Source organism: Bicyclus anynana, chromosome Z (genome assembly GCF_947172395.1).
Source record: "Bicyclus anynana chromosome Z, ilBicAnyn1.1, whole genome shotgun sequence".
NCBI classification, from domain to species: Eukaryota; Metazoa; Arthropoda; class Insecta; order Lepidoptera; family Nymphalidae; genus Bicyclus; species Bicyclus anynana.
Genome location: NC_069110.1, coordinates 14458873 through 14471851, shown reverse-complemented (window position 1 = coordinate 14471851; position 12979 = coordinate 14458873). Strand labels below are relative to the sequence as shown.

Sequence of the window (12979 nt, the reverse complement as noted above, 5' to 3'; positions counted from 1 at the left end):
ATTAAACCAATTTTGAAAATTAATGTTACAACTAGAAAGCCATGTTATTTATGTTAGTGTCATAGGCTATACTTTATCCCCGTATTCTTACAGGGACGGGAACAACGCGGGTGAAACCGCGGGGCATCGGTTAGTATATTATAAATTAAAAGCTCTGGTTAATAGTCTTTTGTGATAATCTAGTAAGTCATATTATGTCGGCGAGTGATTTATTTGATCTGTTAGCAAAATCTACGTTAATTATTGTGGTAATATTAGAATTTTTCATGTAATTATTTACTGTTTAAATAAATAAGACTGTAAAAGGTTGATCACGTGACTCTCGTCCAATAGCCTGTTAGTTGAACAGTTCAGTTGTAATCGCGTTCTGGACATGGACAGTCGTCTTAGAGTTAAATAGTGATGGTCAAATAGTGATGGTGCAATGGTAAAATAGTGATAGTGATTCGAAAGTTCAGTGGGTGAGTTATCTGTATAGTCCAGCAATGGCATTTTTAGTTTTTAGTTAGAGAAGGGGAGTATTAGTATACTGTAAAAGAGCTCTTTAACCCTACTGTCATCAGTTGAAAGTCTGAGATCCCTCGTGCTTTACTACCTGCCCTATGACAGTTAATCCTGGTTTACATCTGATAGTAACAGCGCTATACTTGACCAATATTGTAGTTAGAGGGTAGAACTTTATTAGTAAGTTAAGCCGTCGTTCCGGTAATGTTCAATAGTGTTACTTTGTGTATTTGCCATCCTTGACGCGTAAAGCTCTAAGCTTTACTCGTCAAGGATGCTCTTGCTACGGCTTCTCCGTTATCATAAGTGGAATTTAGTCTGCTCCGCCGACAAGTATATACCTACTTATGCATGCGTAATGCAAACATATAATAGTTAGATTTATGGCTTTGTAATATTTAAACGTTTTCAATTACTATATATTTTGTAATCATTACGATGATCATTTTAAAATAATGAATATTACATTACCGTGTTCATTTATTTTAATAGGACTAGAAAGATTTTATCACCTTACTTTCGTTGAGTGTCTCAATAAGTTCTTCATCATCTAAAATATTTCCAGAAGAAGCATAAAGCAAACGTAGAATTTTATCCTCAATCTCTAGAAGAGTGGATTTGTCGCTATTAATACGCACAATGAGTTCCGAACGTAAAAGTTCTAAGTCTGGTCGCTCAAGACGGACAACATCCCTGCAAAAAATGTAGGTACATGTAATCTAAACTTTCATGGCCAAATATATAAACATCGATTTTATTCAAATAAAAGTGGACTTAATCTTTACTGTTTATAGTTCACTTTACTTTGTAGAAAATTGAGGTTAATCAATGTTTATAAATAAGGAAGTCAGCGTACGTCACGCGATTTGTTCGAGCGTGAATGGGTGCCATGAATTTTCGTGGATTCCGTACACGCAAATAGTATTGCCGTATCATGACAAAACACTGTAATCTAAAGAACAATAGTAGAAAAATCTCAGTTTTGTTTTTAGTCCCCCACTATTTGTTAGAAACAATGTTTACTTTTAATGCATTTCTAATGCATTTATTTTATGAGTCTTTAAAAATATGCTTAACTACCCAAAATATGGGCTTTTTAACTTATGGGGTTTTTTAACTCACGATCTCGGGCTGTTACACTCAGGCCAAAACACCCTTCCCGAACGGCCCTCTAAGCCGAGGTCCGAGTCTCAGAGAAGACGCCCTTAGAGAGTCGTTTCGCCCATTTACTCTGCTTCTGCCTTCGGGCCCCATCAGGCGATGCTTCTGCGCTCGCCCAAACCCCCCCGTTGACTACCAAAATATTTAACTACGTGCGAGGAACTCATTTTTATACGTTACCACAAAATATTGTATCGGAAGATGTAGTGTATTGTCTGGCACGGGAGCGATGCGCCCTCCCACAAGACGTATACACTAAGGGGGTGAATGGCAAGGCAGAAATAAGTATATCGGTATTTCTATCTCCAACAAGCTATAACAAAAAGTCTATTGATACAAAAGATAGATAACTTACGCAAGCAATTGGTCTTCAAGGCCGGACAGCGTAACGGTGAAGTTCACAAGTGTAACTTGTATGCAGATCTCGGGAAGATAGTGAGGGTTAGCCAACTTTGTGGTGAGGTAGAGTCGGAAGTTAGTGTCGTACTCTATATCGCTGTCACCTAGGTGGATAAGTAGACGACCGGCCTATAAATTGAAAATTTACTTAGATCTTTATCATCACTAGTAGCCGATGGACGTCTACTGTTGGACATACGCCTTTGTATGGTCTTCCAAACACCACAGTCTTGAGCTGCCAGCAGCTCCCTGCAATCCGCTTAATGTCGTCGGTCTACCTATACAACACTGCGCTATCCAGTGGGGGGTCGCCAATAAAATACCTTGCGAACACAACGTTCATAGGCTTTTTTGAATAATGTGCCTGCCTGCCCGGTCCATTGCTACTTCTACTATGTGACTCGCTGGGCTATGAAAGCGACGTTGGTTCTTCTGTGGATCCTTCACTTACAGAAACTTCGAGAATAGCTCGCTCCATCACCCTCTTGACTCTAAACCTTCTTATGAGAATAGTTAAGTAGATAGTAGATATCTTTAAGTAGTTGATATTGCCTCATAATCATAAGTCAACGGAACATTGTTTTTCTATATCCCTATAATGTTCTCCGGAGAATATTTTGTACACCTGATTACTAACAAGCAAATTTTTCGTGAGTAGCTTCATCTCGATGAGACGATCAACTTTTTTATTTACGATAATTCTTGATTTTGGTAGCTAACTGAGATTGTGGCTGTTAAGTTGTGTAACTATTAATTAATCAACAGTAAAAAAAAACATTTGGTTAGTAACAACTTTTGTTACTCTACCCTCCTCCCAGCTTGTATCAATAACGAGGTTATTAAAAGCTGTTAAAGATGAATATACCTGCAGGAATGTCTGTTTGAGCAAAACGGGTGAGAGCGTAGCATCTAATGCCTCGCCCAAGTCCTCAATGAGCATCGGCCATCCGAGACGTATACAGTTTTCTAGCATTCGAAGGTACCCGGGATCGGAAAGCTTAGTGATCTGTAGACCATTGCTGCGTTCCATGTTTTTGATCCACCTGTTCGCCTGAGCATGGTATATGCAAATTATTTAACACGTCGAATACACATTTTCTCAACCTGCCCCTGTAGCCAAGTGGAAAGTAGATTCTCTTTCTACCATCGCAAACGCTTCGAAAACTAGAATAATGTATGGGAATGACAGATCTTGATCACGTGACCTGTCGATAGCAAATGTCATTCTCATATATTTTTCTAGTTTTCGAAACGTTTGGGATCGTAGAAAGAGAATCGACTACAGGGGCTGTACTTATGTTTTGTTTATGAATAATATCAAGACATGGACTACTTATACCTCTGAAAATGACAATTAGTCAATCCTAGACACTAGAAAAGCACAAAGTGTGAATGTGTGTACGTGGCGAAATATAAGTATAAAATAATTTTTCATGTCCTAGAGTCACTCAAAGTTCCGAGAAGCGACTTCATTTTATAGATTTTGTTTACAGCCCCTTTACCGTGGAGCCTTTGAGGCTTTGAACATTGTAATCTTGTTCCTCCATCCCCATTCTATAACAGCGAGACGTCGTGAAAAATAACATCCCTTTGTTGTCGACGTTCAATCAACCCGCACGAAACGTTTTGCGTCAACGTTTCTAATTAGAACGGCTAAGATGTGGAATGCCCTTTTTTTATTCTTTACAAGTTAGCCATTGACTACAATCTCACCTGATGGTAAGTGATGATGAAAGATGAAAGCGGGCTAACTTGTTAGGAGTAGGATCAATCCAAACTCCTTTCGATTTCTACAGGACATCGTACCGGAACGCTAAATCGCTTGGCGATACGTCTTTGTCGGTAGGGTGGTAACTAGCCACGGCCGAAGCCTCCCACCAGCCAGACCTGGACCAATTAAGAAAACCTCAATTGGCCCAGCCGGGGATCGAACCCAGGACCTCCGTCTTGTAAGTCCACCGCGCACACCACTGCGCCTAGGAGACCTTCCGGCGTCTGTGTTTCCTGACACCTACAATTTGTGCACCTTCAAGGCAAGAGTGAATAGGCATTTTCTAGGCAAGCGCGTTTCATCTTAGACCTCATCATTGCTCACCATCAGGCATTATTGTAGTCAAATAAAAAAAAAACATTCATATTATTTCTGCGTAGTTACGCATATAAACGTACTCATATAAATATGCTTGTATCACCTGGATCTAGGTATATGAATGCACTGTTATTAATACAAGAATAATATGCGTGCCAATGAAACTACAAGAAAAAAAAAATCGAAAAAGTTTATACTTGTTCCTGTGGATCAATTGTCAGTGGCCATCTCCCTGCGCGCGTCACCAGAATACCATTTTCAGTTGACACGGCATCTCTTGGAAGACCCTGGGCGTTCCAAGTGCGCACCGTGTATGAATCCGCCATTATTGTAATTAAACTGAAATAGTTAATAATTGCTTTACTTTGTATATTCACCGCGAAAAATAGTCAATAATTGATTAACTTTGTATATTCACCGCAAAAATAGTTAATAATTGTTTTACTTTGTATATTCACCGCGAAAAATAGTTAAGAATTGATTTACTTTGTATATTCACCGCGAAAAACCGACGAATTAAAAATCACCTCATCAAAATACATTCAGAGAGTTGTTGGGTTTGGGTGGTGAAGTTGTTGCTTGGACTCATCGGTTTTTTAGAATTAATTCAAAAAATAATTAATTTCTATTTTTTCTGATAATTAATAATCAACCTCGTCTGTCCAATGCACAGAACAGAGATCGCTAAAAGCTAACGCTTTTAGCAATAGAAGTAGCATAGGGGCGTGGCCCGCTTACACCCGGGTGTGCGGAGCTTCGCAAGCCTATCCGCGCATGTACTAGCAGTCTTGTTTCGTTGACTGACACGTAACGTCCTGCGGTTGTCAAATTCGGTAATTGAAAATAATTAAAAACGATTAGAAAAATGCTGTATTGTGCCGTTTTGGAATACAAAAATGATAGCCGCCACAAACATTTATCAAATTATGGTGTTTCGTACCATCATTATGTACGTATTTTATTATATTTTCATTAAAATATGAAAAAAATATTTTACTCAAAGTCACAAACTAAAATGAACTTTACGGGAATAGTACTAAAGTTTACTTTATTTTAATACAAGTTCGATTTTCTCGAAGATTCTGTTGACACCAGTGGGCATACATTTGCTGCGTCAACAACAACAACAAAACTATCATAAATCAAAAATCTACAAAAATGATTTTATTGCAATAATTCTTCTATTCCTAATTAAATGTATTAATTATTAATATTAATAATTCTTGTTATTTTATATTTAACGAAAACACCCATTGATTTTGCATAAAATTTACAACAAGAAATTGTAACCATTTGAATTTTGAATTTTCATTGGTAACGTGCGAAATATAATCTAAACTGCTATATTCTGAGTTGCGCGTTGTCAGTCGAACATTAATCACAAAATAATCTGTGTTACTTTTTAATTATATACAAAGTATTTAGGAATGCTCCAGCTTTAAATAAAGGATCATCATGTGAATTTTTAAATGAAAGTACCTTTTTATATTATTTATTAAAAACTGGTTGTTAGGCATATAAATGTACCTAAACGAACATTTTCTTTCAAACAATTTTAAGGTCAAAATAAACTTAAGAGACAGAGTGTTCGTTTTGCCTTTAGGTTCTTTAATATTTTTAATGAATTTCTCTCTTTAGTCGGTCCCTCATGACTGACAATCGGTACCATGTTGGCGAGTCATATTTAGATAAACAATGCTCCTCCATCGAGTGCGGAGGCCATCTAGACGGCACTATAAAAGGTGTGGGCACCTGTTTCTATGAAAAGATCCGACCATCGGATTTGAGATCTACCTCGTGGCCGTTTTCTTTCTAAATAACACCACGTTTCCACTGTTATGACAGAATGTGTAAGTGTCGAATCAGTAAAAAATAAATTACGTGTACACCACCGCAGTATAAAATAAATAAATAAAAAAACACAAGCGACGAAGGGGAATGTTTATTGACTTGAGACAGGGAAACAAGATTAATATGATTATTTTATTGTCTGAAATCAACAAATATACGATTATATTATTTATTTTTAAACCAAAGGTTTCAATTGAAAAGCAGCATATTTTATGCTTTTAATATCTCCTCTAGCATTCAGTTTATCAGAAAACTGCAAAACATTTTAAAAATATGATTTCAATATATCTAATATATAAAATTCTCGTGTCGCGGTGTTCGAACTTGAACTCCTCCGAAACGGCTCGACCGATTTTGACGAAATTTTTTGTGCATATTCAGTAGGTCTGAGAATCGGCCAACATCTATTTTTCAAACCCCTAAATCCTAGGATAGGGTAATGGTAGGGTAGGGGTATGGTATAGGGATAGGGTAGGGGTAGGGTAGCGGTAGGGTAGGGGTAGGGTAGGGGTAGGGTAGGGGTAGGGTAGGGGTAGGGTAGGGGTAGGGTAGGGGTAGGGTAGGGGTAGGGTAGGGGTAGGGTAGTGGTAGGGTAGGTTTATGGTATAGGGATAGGGTAGGGGTAGGGTAGTGGTAGGGTAGTTGTAGGGTAGGGTAGGGTAGGGGTAGAGTAGAGTTAGGGTAGGGGTAGGGTAGGGGTAGGGGTAGGAGTATGGTAGTGTAAGGTAGGGATAGGGAAGAAGTGCAAATAAATAAATTAATAAGTCAAAGTGAAGCTTGAGCGAGTCCGCTAGTATATTATATTATGCTTTATATAAAATAAGAGGAAAAATAGACCAAATAATAGTTTTTATTTTTCTTGTTTTAGTTCTCCTGAAAAAAGTGTAATTTTGATTTATGTTAGTTTTGAATTTAAGCAGCTGCCATATGTCATTTGGCTATTCATTTAGGAATGTCGATATTAATATATCGATATTTTATATCTACTACTATTATATTATGATGACACGATAATGATGAAATTTTCGAAAAATTTTTTTAGGAATCCGGAGAGGAAAAAAATTAATCGAGGCGACTAGGAAGCAAAATTTGTTTTATGCAAAACCGCATTGTAATTTGTTCCAAACATTTTACGCAGTCAGACACGTTAATGTAAAGTGGAAACAGAAGATATTTAGTACTCACGGCAGTGCCAAACAAAAAGATTTTTTTTTCTAAAAGTCGTATTCGTGTCTTTTAGGATACAAATAAAATGACGTACTTAAAGTGTTAGGAACATCAAGTTTGAGTATTTGTATTTGACCTATTGACTACTAACGGGTTGGAAAATAATCTACTTTTAACATTCATCATGAAACTCATTGTAGTTAAATAGGAAATAATTGAGTTATTTTCTGCATAAACCGACGAATTAAAAAAATATATACTATCGTGTTTTTTATATTTTTAGGAATTATTTTTACTTCTTTGCAGAAAAGAGTGAATCTTTTCGTTGAAATATTTAGGAATTAAGTTTACGAAATACTTAGAGCAGCTGATCACGTGTTTGTTCACGTGTGTTATTGGCAAATATTGTACAGTACATACTGAAAAAAATATAAAAAATCTAAATATCGTTGGAAAAGAATAGTCATGTGAAAGATATGACGACACTGTACTATCTCGTGTTTTATTTTTTATTATTTGTGTTTATGTCACTTTCATTTGTTAGTCAAATTGTCCTAAGAAATTTGTGAAACATTGTTTAACATCCAAATGTATCACTCCGAAACTACTTAATAAAATCAAATGAAACTTAGCACAATTTAAGCAAATAGTACGAAGAAGGTTATAGATTCTTCATGTTGCGAATATAAAAATAGAAAGGGTGAAATAGGGTTATCCCCTATTTGTTAAGGTTTCGTGGAAAGTTTTTAATTTTTCAAGTACACAAGTTATGGACTTGTATTTGACATTCTTTGTTGTGTAAACTCGAATCATGCAAAGTTTCAGTTGAATTAATGTTTTTTCAGAGTGGTACATTAAAAAAAATGCTTGTTTTTTACTTTCTTGTGTGTGTTTCTTCATATATTTAAAATTTTTGATTGACCTATGTTGTTCTTCTTAATTTTATAAAATTCAAATTTTTTTTTAAACAACAGACGTTCGTTTTATTTACTGCGAGTAACGAGACTATCGAAATTTAAGACTATCGTTATTTCACATCCCTAGACAACATTAATAAAACAAAGTTAGGATCATTTTGAATCTTATTTATAAGGTAATAAAGCTTATATATAGAGACAACTAGTGACGAGTAGCGGTACTACAGATTTCATTCATGAATTTTCATTCGAGAATTTTCATTTGTTCTGAGACAACAGTAATAAATAATTTTCAACTCTGAAATAAGGGTAGTATATTTCTTTTTTCACTAAATATTAAACAGCCAATTAAGTGAAGAGTTTATCAGTGTGATAAGTATTATTACACTATAAATGTGTTTGTAAGGCCACGCCCCCGGGTACGCTGGTTTCAATACAAACAGTTGGCACTTTATAAATCTAGTTACTTCTTATATCTGTGGTCCAATGATTGTATTGAGCTTTTCTGTCATTGAAGTCATTGAAACAATCTCAGCTCGGAGTTATTTTTTTTTATTCTTTACTAGTTACCCCTTGACTACAATCTCACCTGATGGTAAGTGATGATGCAATCTAAGATGAAAGCGGACTAACTTGTTAGGAGGAGGATGAAAATCCACACCCCTTTCGGTTTCTACACGACATCGTACCGGAACGCTTAATCGCTTGGCGGTACGTCTTTGTTGGTAGGGTGGCAACTAGCCACGGCCGAAGCCTCCCACCAGCCAGTCAAATCAAAATCCAAAGGAAAATCTAAGCTGCATAATAAATACTCAATGAACAGAGGCGTGGCCCCGTAGTGGATAGTTAAAATAGGTTAATAATGATGAGTAATGAACATCCGCCTCTGTTTAATATCATGAAAATCTAAATACACGACTAAACGGTGAAAATCAAAATGAAAATCAATTGCACGATTAAATGGATATTTGTGTGGTCGCACCACACAAATATCCATATATTGCGTCCGTTTTAATAACCCGTCGGGTGTCGTCAATGGAAGTGTATTTAATGAACCCCTTTGTGTATCAATGTTTGTAATCAACGTGTCTGTCCGCGCCAAATGTACAATGATTTAGCCACCACAAACTTTATATTAATAGGTATTGACATTTCCAACAAATATCTGAGTATTGTACAACGCAATTTAATGAAACTATTCGGATTTAGTTTAGTCAATTCATTTATTTCAAATAGGCTTACTTTACAAGCTCTTTTGAAACGTCAGGTAATAATATTAAACTTGATATAATGGTGATAATAATCATTCGAAAACTTAAAATTAAAGTTACGAGGGTTTTAAACGCGCCTTGGTCCGAGAAAAGCCCACAACAAACTCAGCCAAGGTTTACCTTTGCTTTGTTTATCATACGTGATATTTCGTTTTTTTACTGACTTATTTATTGTCATTATTTTGCAAATTTCATGTACAACTTTTCAGGTAGGTAACACATACATTATTTAACGAAAAAGCGATAAATACACTAATCTCAATCAATTTTCATGAGGTTTCTTATAATTTCTCGAAAGTAACTTCAATGTTTTAAGTGCAAGGCTGGATTCACAAAGCGTTTTTTTATTATTGTTATGATGATGATGATGATGATGATGATGATGATGATACCGCGGTACTTTTTTACATTTACACTGTGGAAGGAAGGATAGTCAGGTTCTTGTGACCCAAAGCCGCATAGCCACACAGCTAATCAATGGACGAACGAGGCTTATTTTTAACCGACTTTCAAAAAGGAGGAGGTTCTACGTTCGACTATATGTATGTTTTTTTTTTTTTTTTTTATGTATGTCCAGCGATAATTCCGTCATTTGTGGACCGATTTTGAAAATTCTTTTTTATTTTGAAGGATTTGATTCCAGGGTGGTCCCATTCTTTTCATATCAGGATCTGATGATGGCATCCTGGAGAAATCGAGGGGAACTTTCGAAAATTGTAGGGACGGCTAGTGCGTTTGGTAGTGTTTCCATAAGGTATTTTAAACCACTACAATTTTATGAAGGTCTGGAGTTGGTCTGATGATGGAGCCAAAACACAGACGATGGAATTCGTCAACGATTTACAGCAGGTACCTTTTGTTTGGGCTTGATTTATTTGTATTGATGAGAACTTTCCACCTAGATGGGTTGTGACTGTATTAAGGGTCTGATGATGAAGACGAAGGACAGTTAAGAGAACTCCTCAACGGTTCACAGTAGCTACCTTGTGTTTGGACTTGATAAATTTGTATTGATGAGAACTTTCCACCTAGATGGGTTGTGACTGTATTAGAGGTCTGGTGATGAAGATGAAGGAGAGTTAAGGGAACTCCTCGACGGTTCACAGTAGCTACCTTGTGTTTGGACTTGATAAATTTTATATTGATGAGAACTTTCCAACCATATGGATTGTGACTGCATAGGGGGTCTTGTGATGAAGACGGAGGACAGTCACCTTTCACGTTTTTCTGAATATTCATATTACGTGTGGATAAAGGGGGAGTAAAATTTTGTATATGAGTTAAGGTAGTATTTTTAAAATTGGGATTGTAGGACTTAGATACTTATTATAAAAAAATAACGTTTCAACTAATTGCTTATTAATTTTTGCACAATAATAGCACATAGGTATGATGTTATTTTTTGCTTTTTAGTTTAGGTTAATTTTTGAGTTGGAAGTCGGTTAAATTTTTTTTATTAAAATTTTTATTATATATATAGATAAGTTATAAAACTTGCAAAATAGAATGTGAAATAGGGGTTGAAAGTTGACATCGATTTTTACGCGGACGAATTCGCGGGCGTCCGCTAATACAAAATTAAAAAACGAATACATTCTCGATTCAGTACGACACGAGCATCGCATCAGTAATTTTCAATATTATTCAAGAAAAAACCGGCTAACTGCGTGTCGGGTCACGCGCAGTTTAGGGTTCCGTAGTTTAAGTTAGCACTTTAACCCCTTATGTAATGCACAAAAAATTTTAATAAAAAAAATTCAACCGACTTCCAACTCTAAATGGTGCCAATCTAGTGTCATGTTTTAATTAAAGCCGTTTCTGAAAAGACCACAGAAATTAAACGGCTTGAATTAAAACATCACTGGCTTGGCGCCGCCTTCAAACTGATCAGAAGGTAGCACATAGGTAAGATGTTATTTTTTGCTTTTTAGTTTAGGTTAATTTTAGAGTTGAAAGTCGGTTGAATTTTTTTTATTGAAATTTTTATTAATTAATTTATATTTATTAAAAACGACTTGGTTGCTAACTATAACGCACGGTGAAAGGTGCTCAGAATTGTTTGCGCATAAAAATGTAACGATGTCATTCGTTCATCGAATTTTACTGTCCATATTTTTTTCAATACCGGGGGCTATATATGAAAATTCGACTCATAAGGAGTAAACTCCAAAAAAATCGGTAGTCTGTAAAGTCGGTTTACTGACGATAGTTGAACGTGACAACGTCATAAGAAAATACTGATGGAATGGTTGCATTTTTCAAAAGAAAATGTTCGTTTTTCTAAAATACTGTTTAATAATCTTCATAGACCAGAATATACTTTATTTCTAGTAAAAAAAAAGTTGGCAACCCTAGAGCGAGGGGACGACGCATGACGTCATCTTTTTTCAAGTTTGCAGCTCCATCGAATTATAAGACGTTGTCACGTTAAAAATGTGACCAAATCCATTACTTACAAATGAGTAACAAATTTTAAACTTTCGTCAGCTCACGTTGTTTGAACGTATTGTTGCTCAGTCACGTGTCCTGACTGACGCAAGTTAAAAATTTTTGTCCCAAAAAAAGGGCTCAACGCCGCTAAAAGGTTTCATTTAAACAAAAAACAATAATTAACCGACTTCTTATTCATTCAATTTCGAAATCACCTTCATAACAGTCTAGGTATTTTTTAAATTCTGAAGAATAAAAATATTTGCCCACGTATAATAAATTCATAACTCAGACAGTTATAGCGTCTCAGCGTAGCGGTCACCTATTTCCGTTAAAAATATCTCGGTCGATCTGTCAAGTTGTCATGAAAATTGAAACCTCTTAAAACTAGTTTACTATCTATCTTTGTACATTTTGTACCAGCCAGACCTGGACCAATTAAGAAAACCTCAAGCCGAGTATCGAATCCAGGCACTCCGTCTTGTGTATCTACTGCGCATACCACAGCGCCACGCAGACCGTCAAAATAGTATATCAAAATGTAGAATGCTCATCAAAAGTTATAATTAATTAGGAACTTGCATCGTGGGTCCAGTGGTTAGCCTGTGCGGCTCTGGATCACGAGGTATTTAAATAAGGTAGGATTAAAATCCTGGCTTGAGTCGTACAATAACTATAGCTTTTCTTTCTTCTAAGAAATTTTCAGTAAAAATCCTGAGCTCTGAGTTGAAAAGTTGGTGGCCTCGGAGAGTACTTTAAGCCGTCGATCACTGTCAATATCATTAACATCCGATAGTGACTGTACTTAGGGTTCCGCAGTCCACAAGGAACCCTTATAGTTTCGTTATGTCTGACGGTCCGTTCGTCCGTCTGTCCGCGGTTTAGCGCAGAAAAAACTGTAAATTAGTATGAGTAGATATTGTGTACATTAAAAATGCGTACTTTGCAATTGCACGGTTTCGGGGTGAAACTCACATGAGTATTTTGTCGGACCTGGGTGTGACGTTGTCGCATGGGTTCGTCGGCTTTTCGCGGGTGATAGCAAAATTAATAAATTATTTTCTATTAAAAATGTGAACAAAGTCGAACTATAATATCCTATATTTTTAGGTTACCTCCTTACATGTAAAGTGAGGAGGATTTTTTTTTCTCGTTTATTCAATCTCGTATTGGAGCGGCATGTCCAATCC

The 12979-nt window shown here is 36.2% G+C and overlaps 1 protein-coding gene across 1 annotated transcript in view; it reads right to left on the bottom strand.

The window, feature by feature from the left end:
• LOC112047829 (dynein axonemal heavy chain 6) overlaps window positions 1-12979 on the bottom strand; it is a 104683-nt gene that overhangs the window by 41546 nt on the left and 50158 nt on the right. The window contains exons 52-55 of the mRNA XM_052890818.1: window positions 4351-4492; window positions 2930-3115; window positions 2021-2193; window positions 1017-1197 (exon numbers count right to left, since the gene is read on the bottom strand). Coding sequence (XP_052746778.1) covers window positions 1017-1197; window positions 2021-2193; window positions 2930-3115; window positions 4351-4492 — 682 coding nt within the window. The remainder of the gene's footprint in view (window positions 1-1016; window positions 1198-2020; window positions 2194-2929; window positions 3116-4350; window positions 4493-12979) is intronic.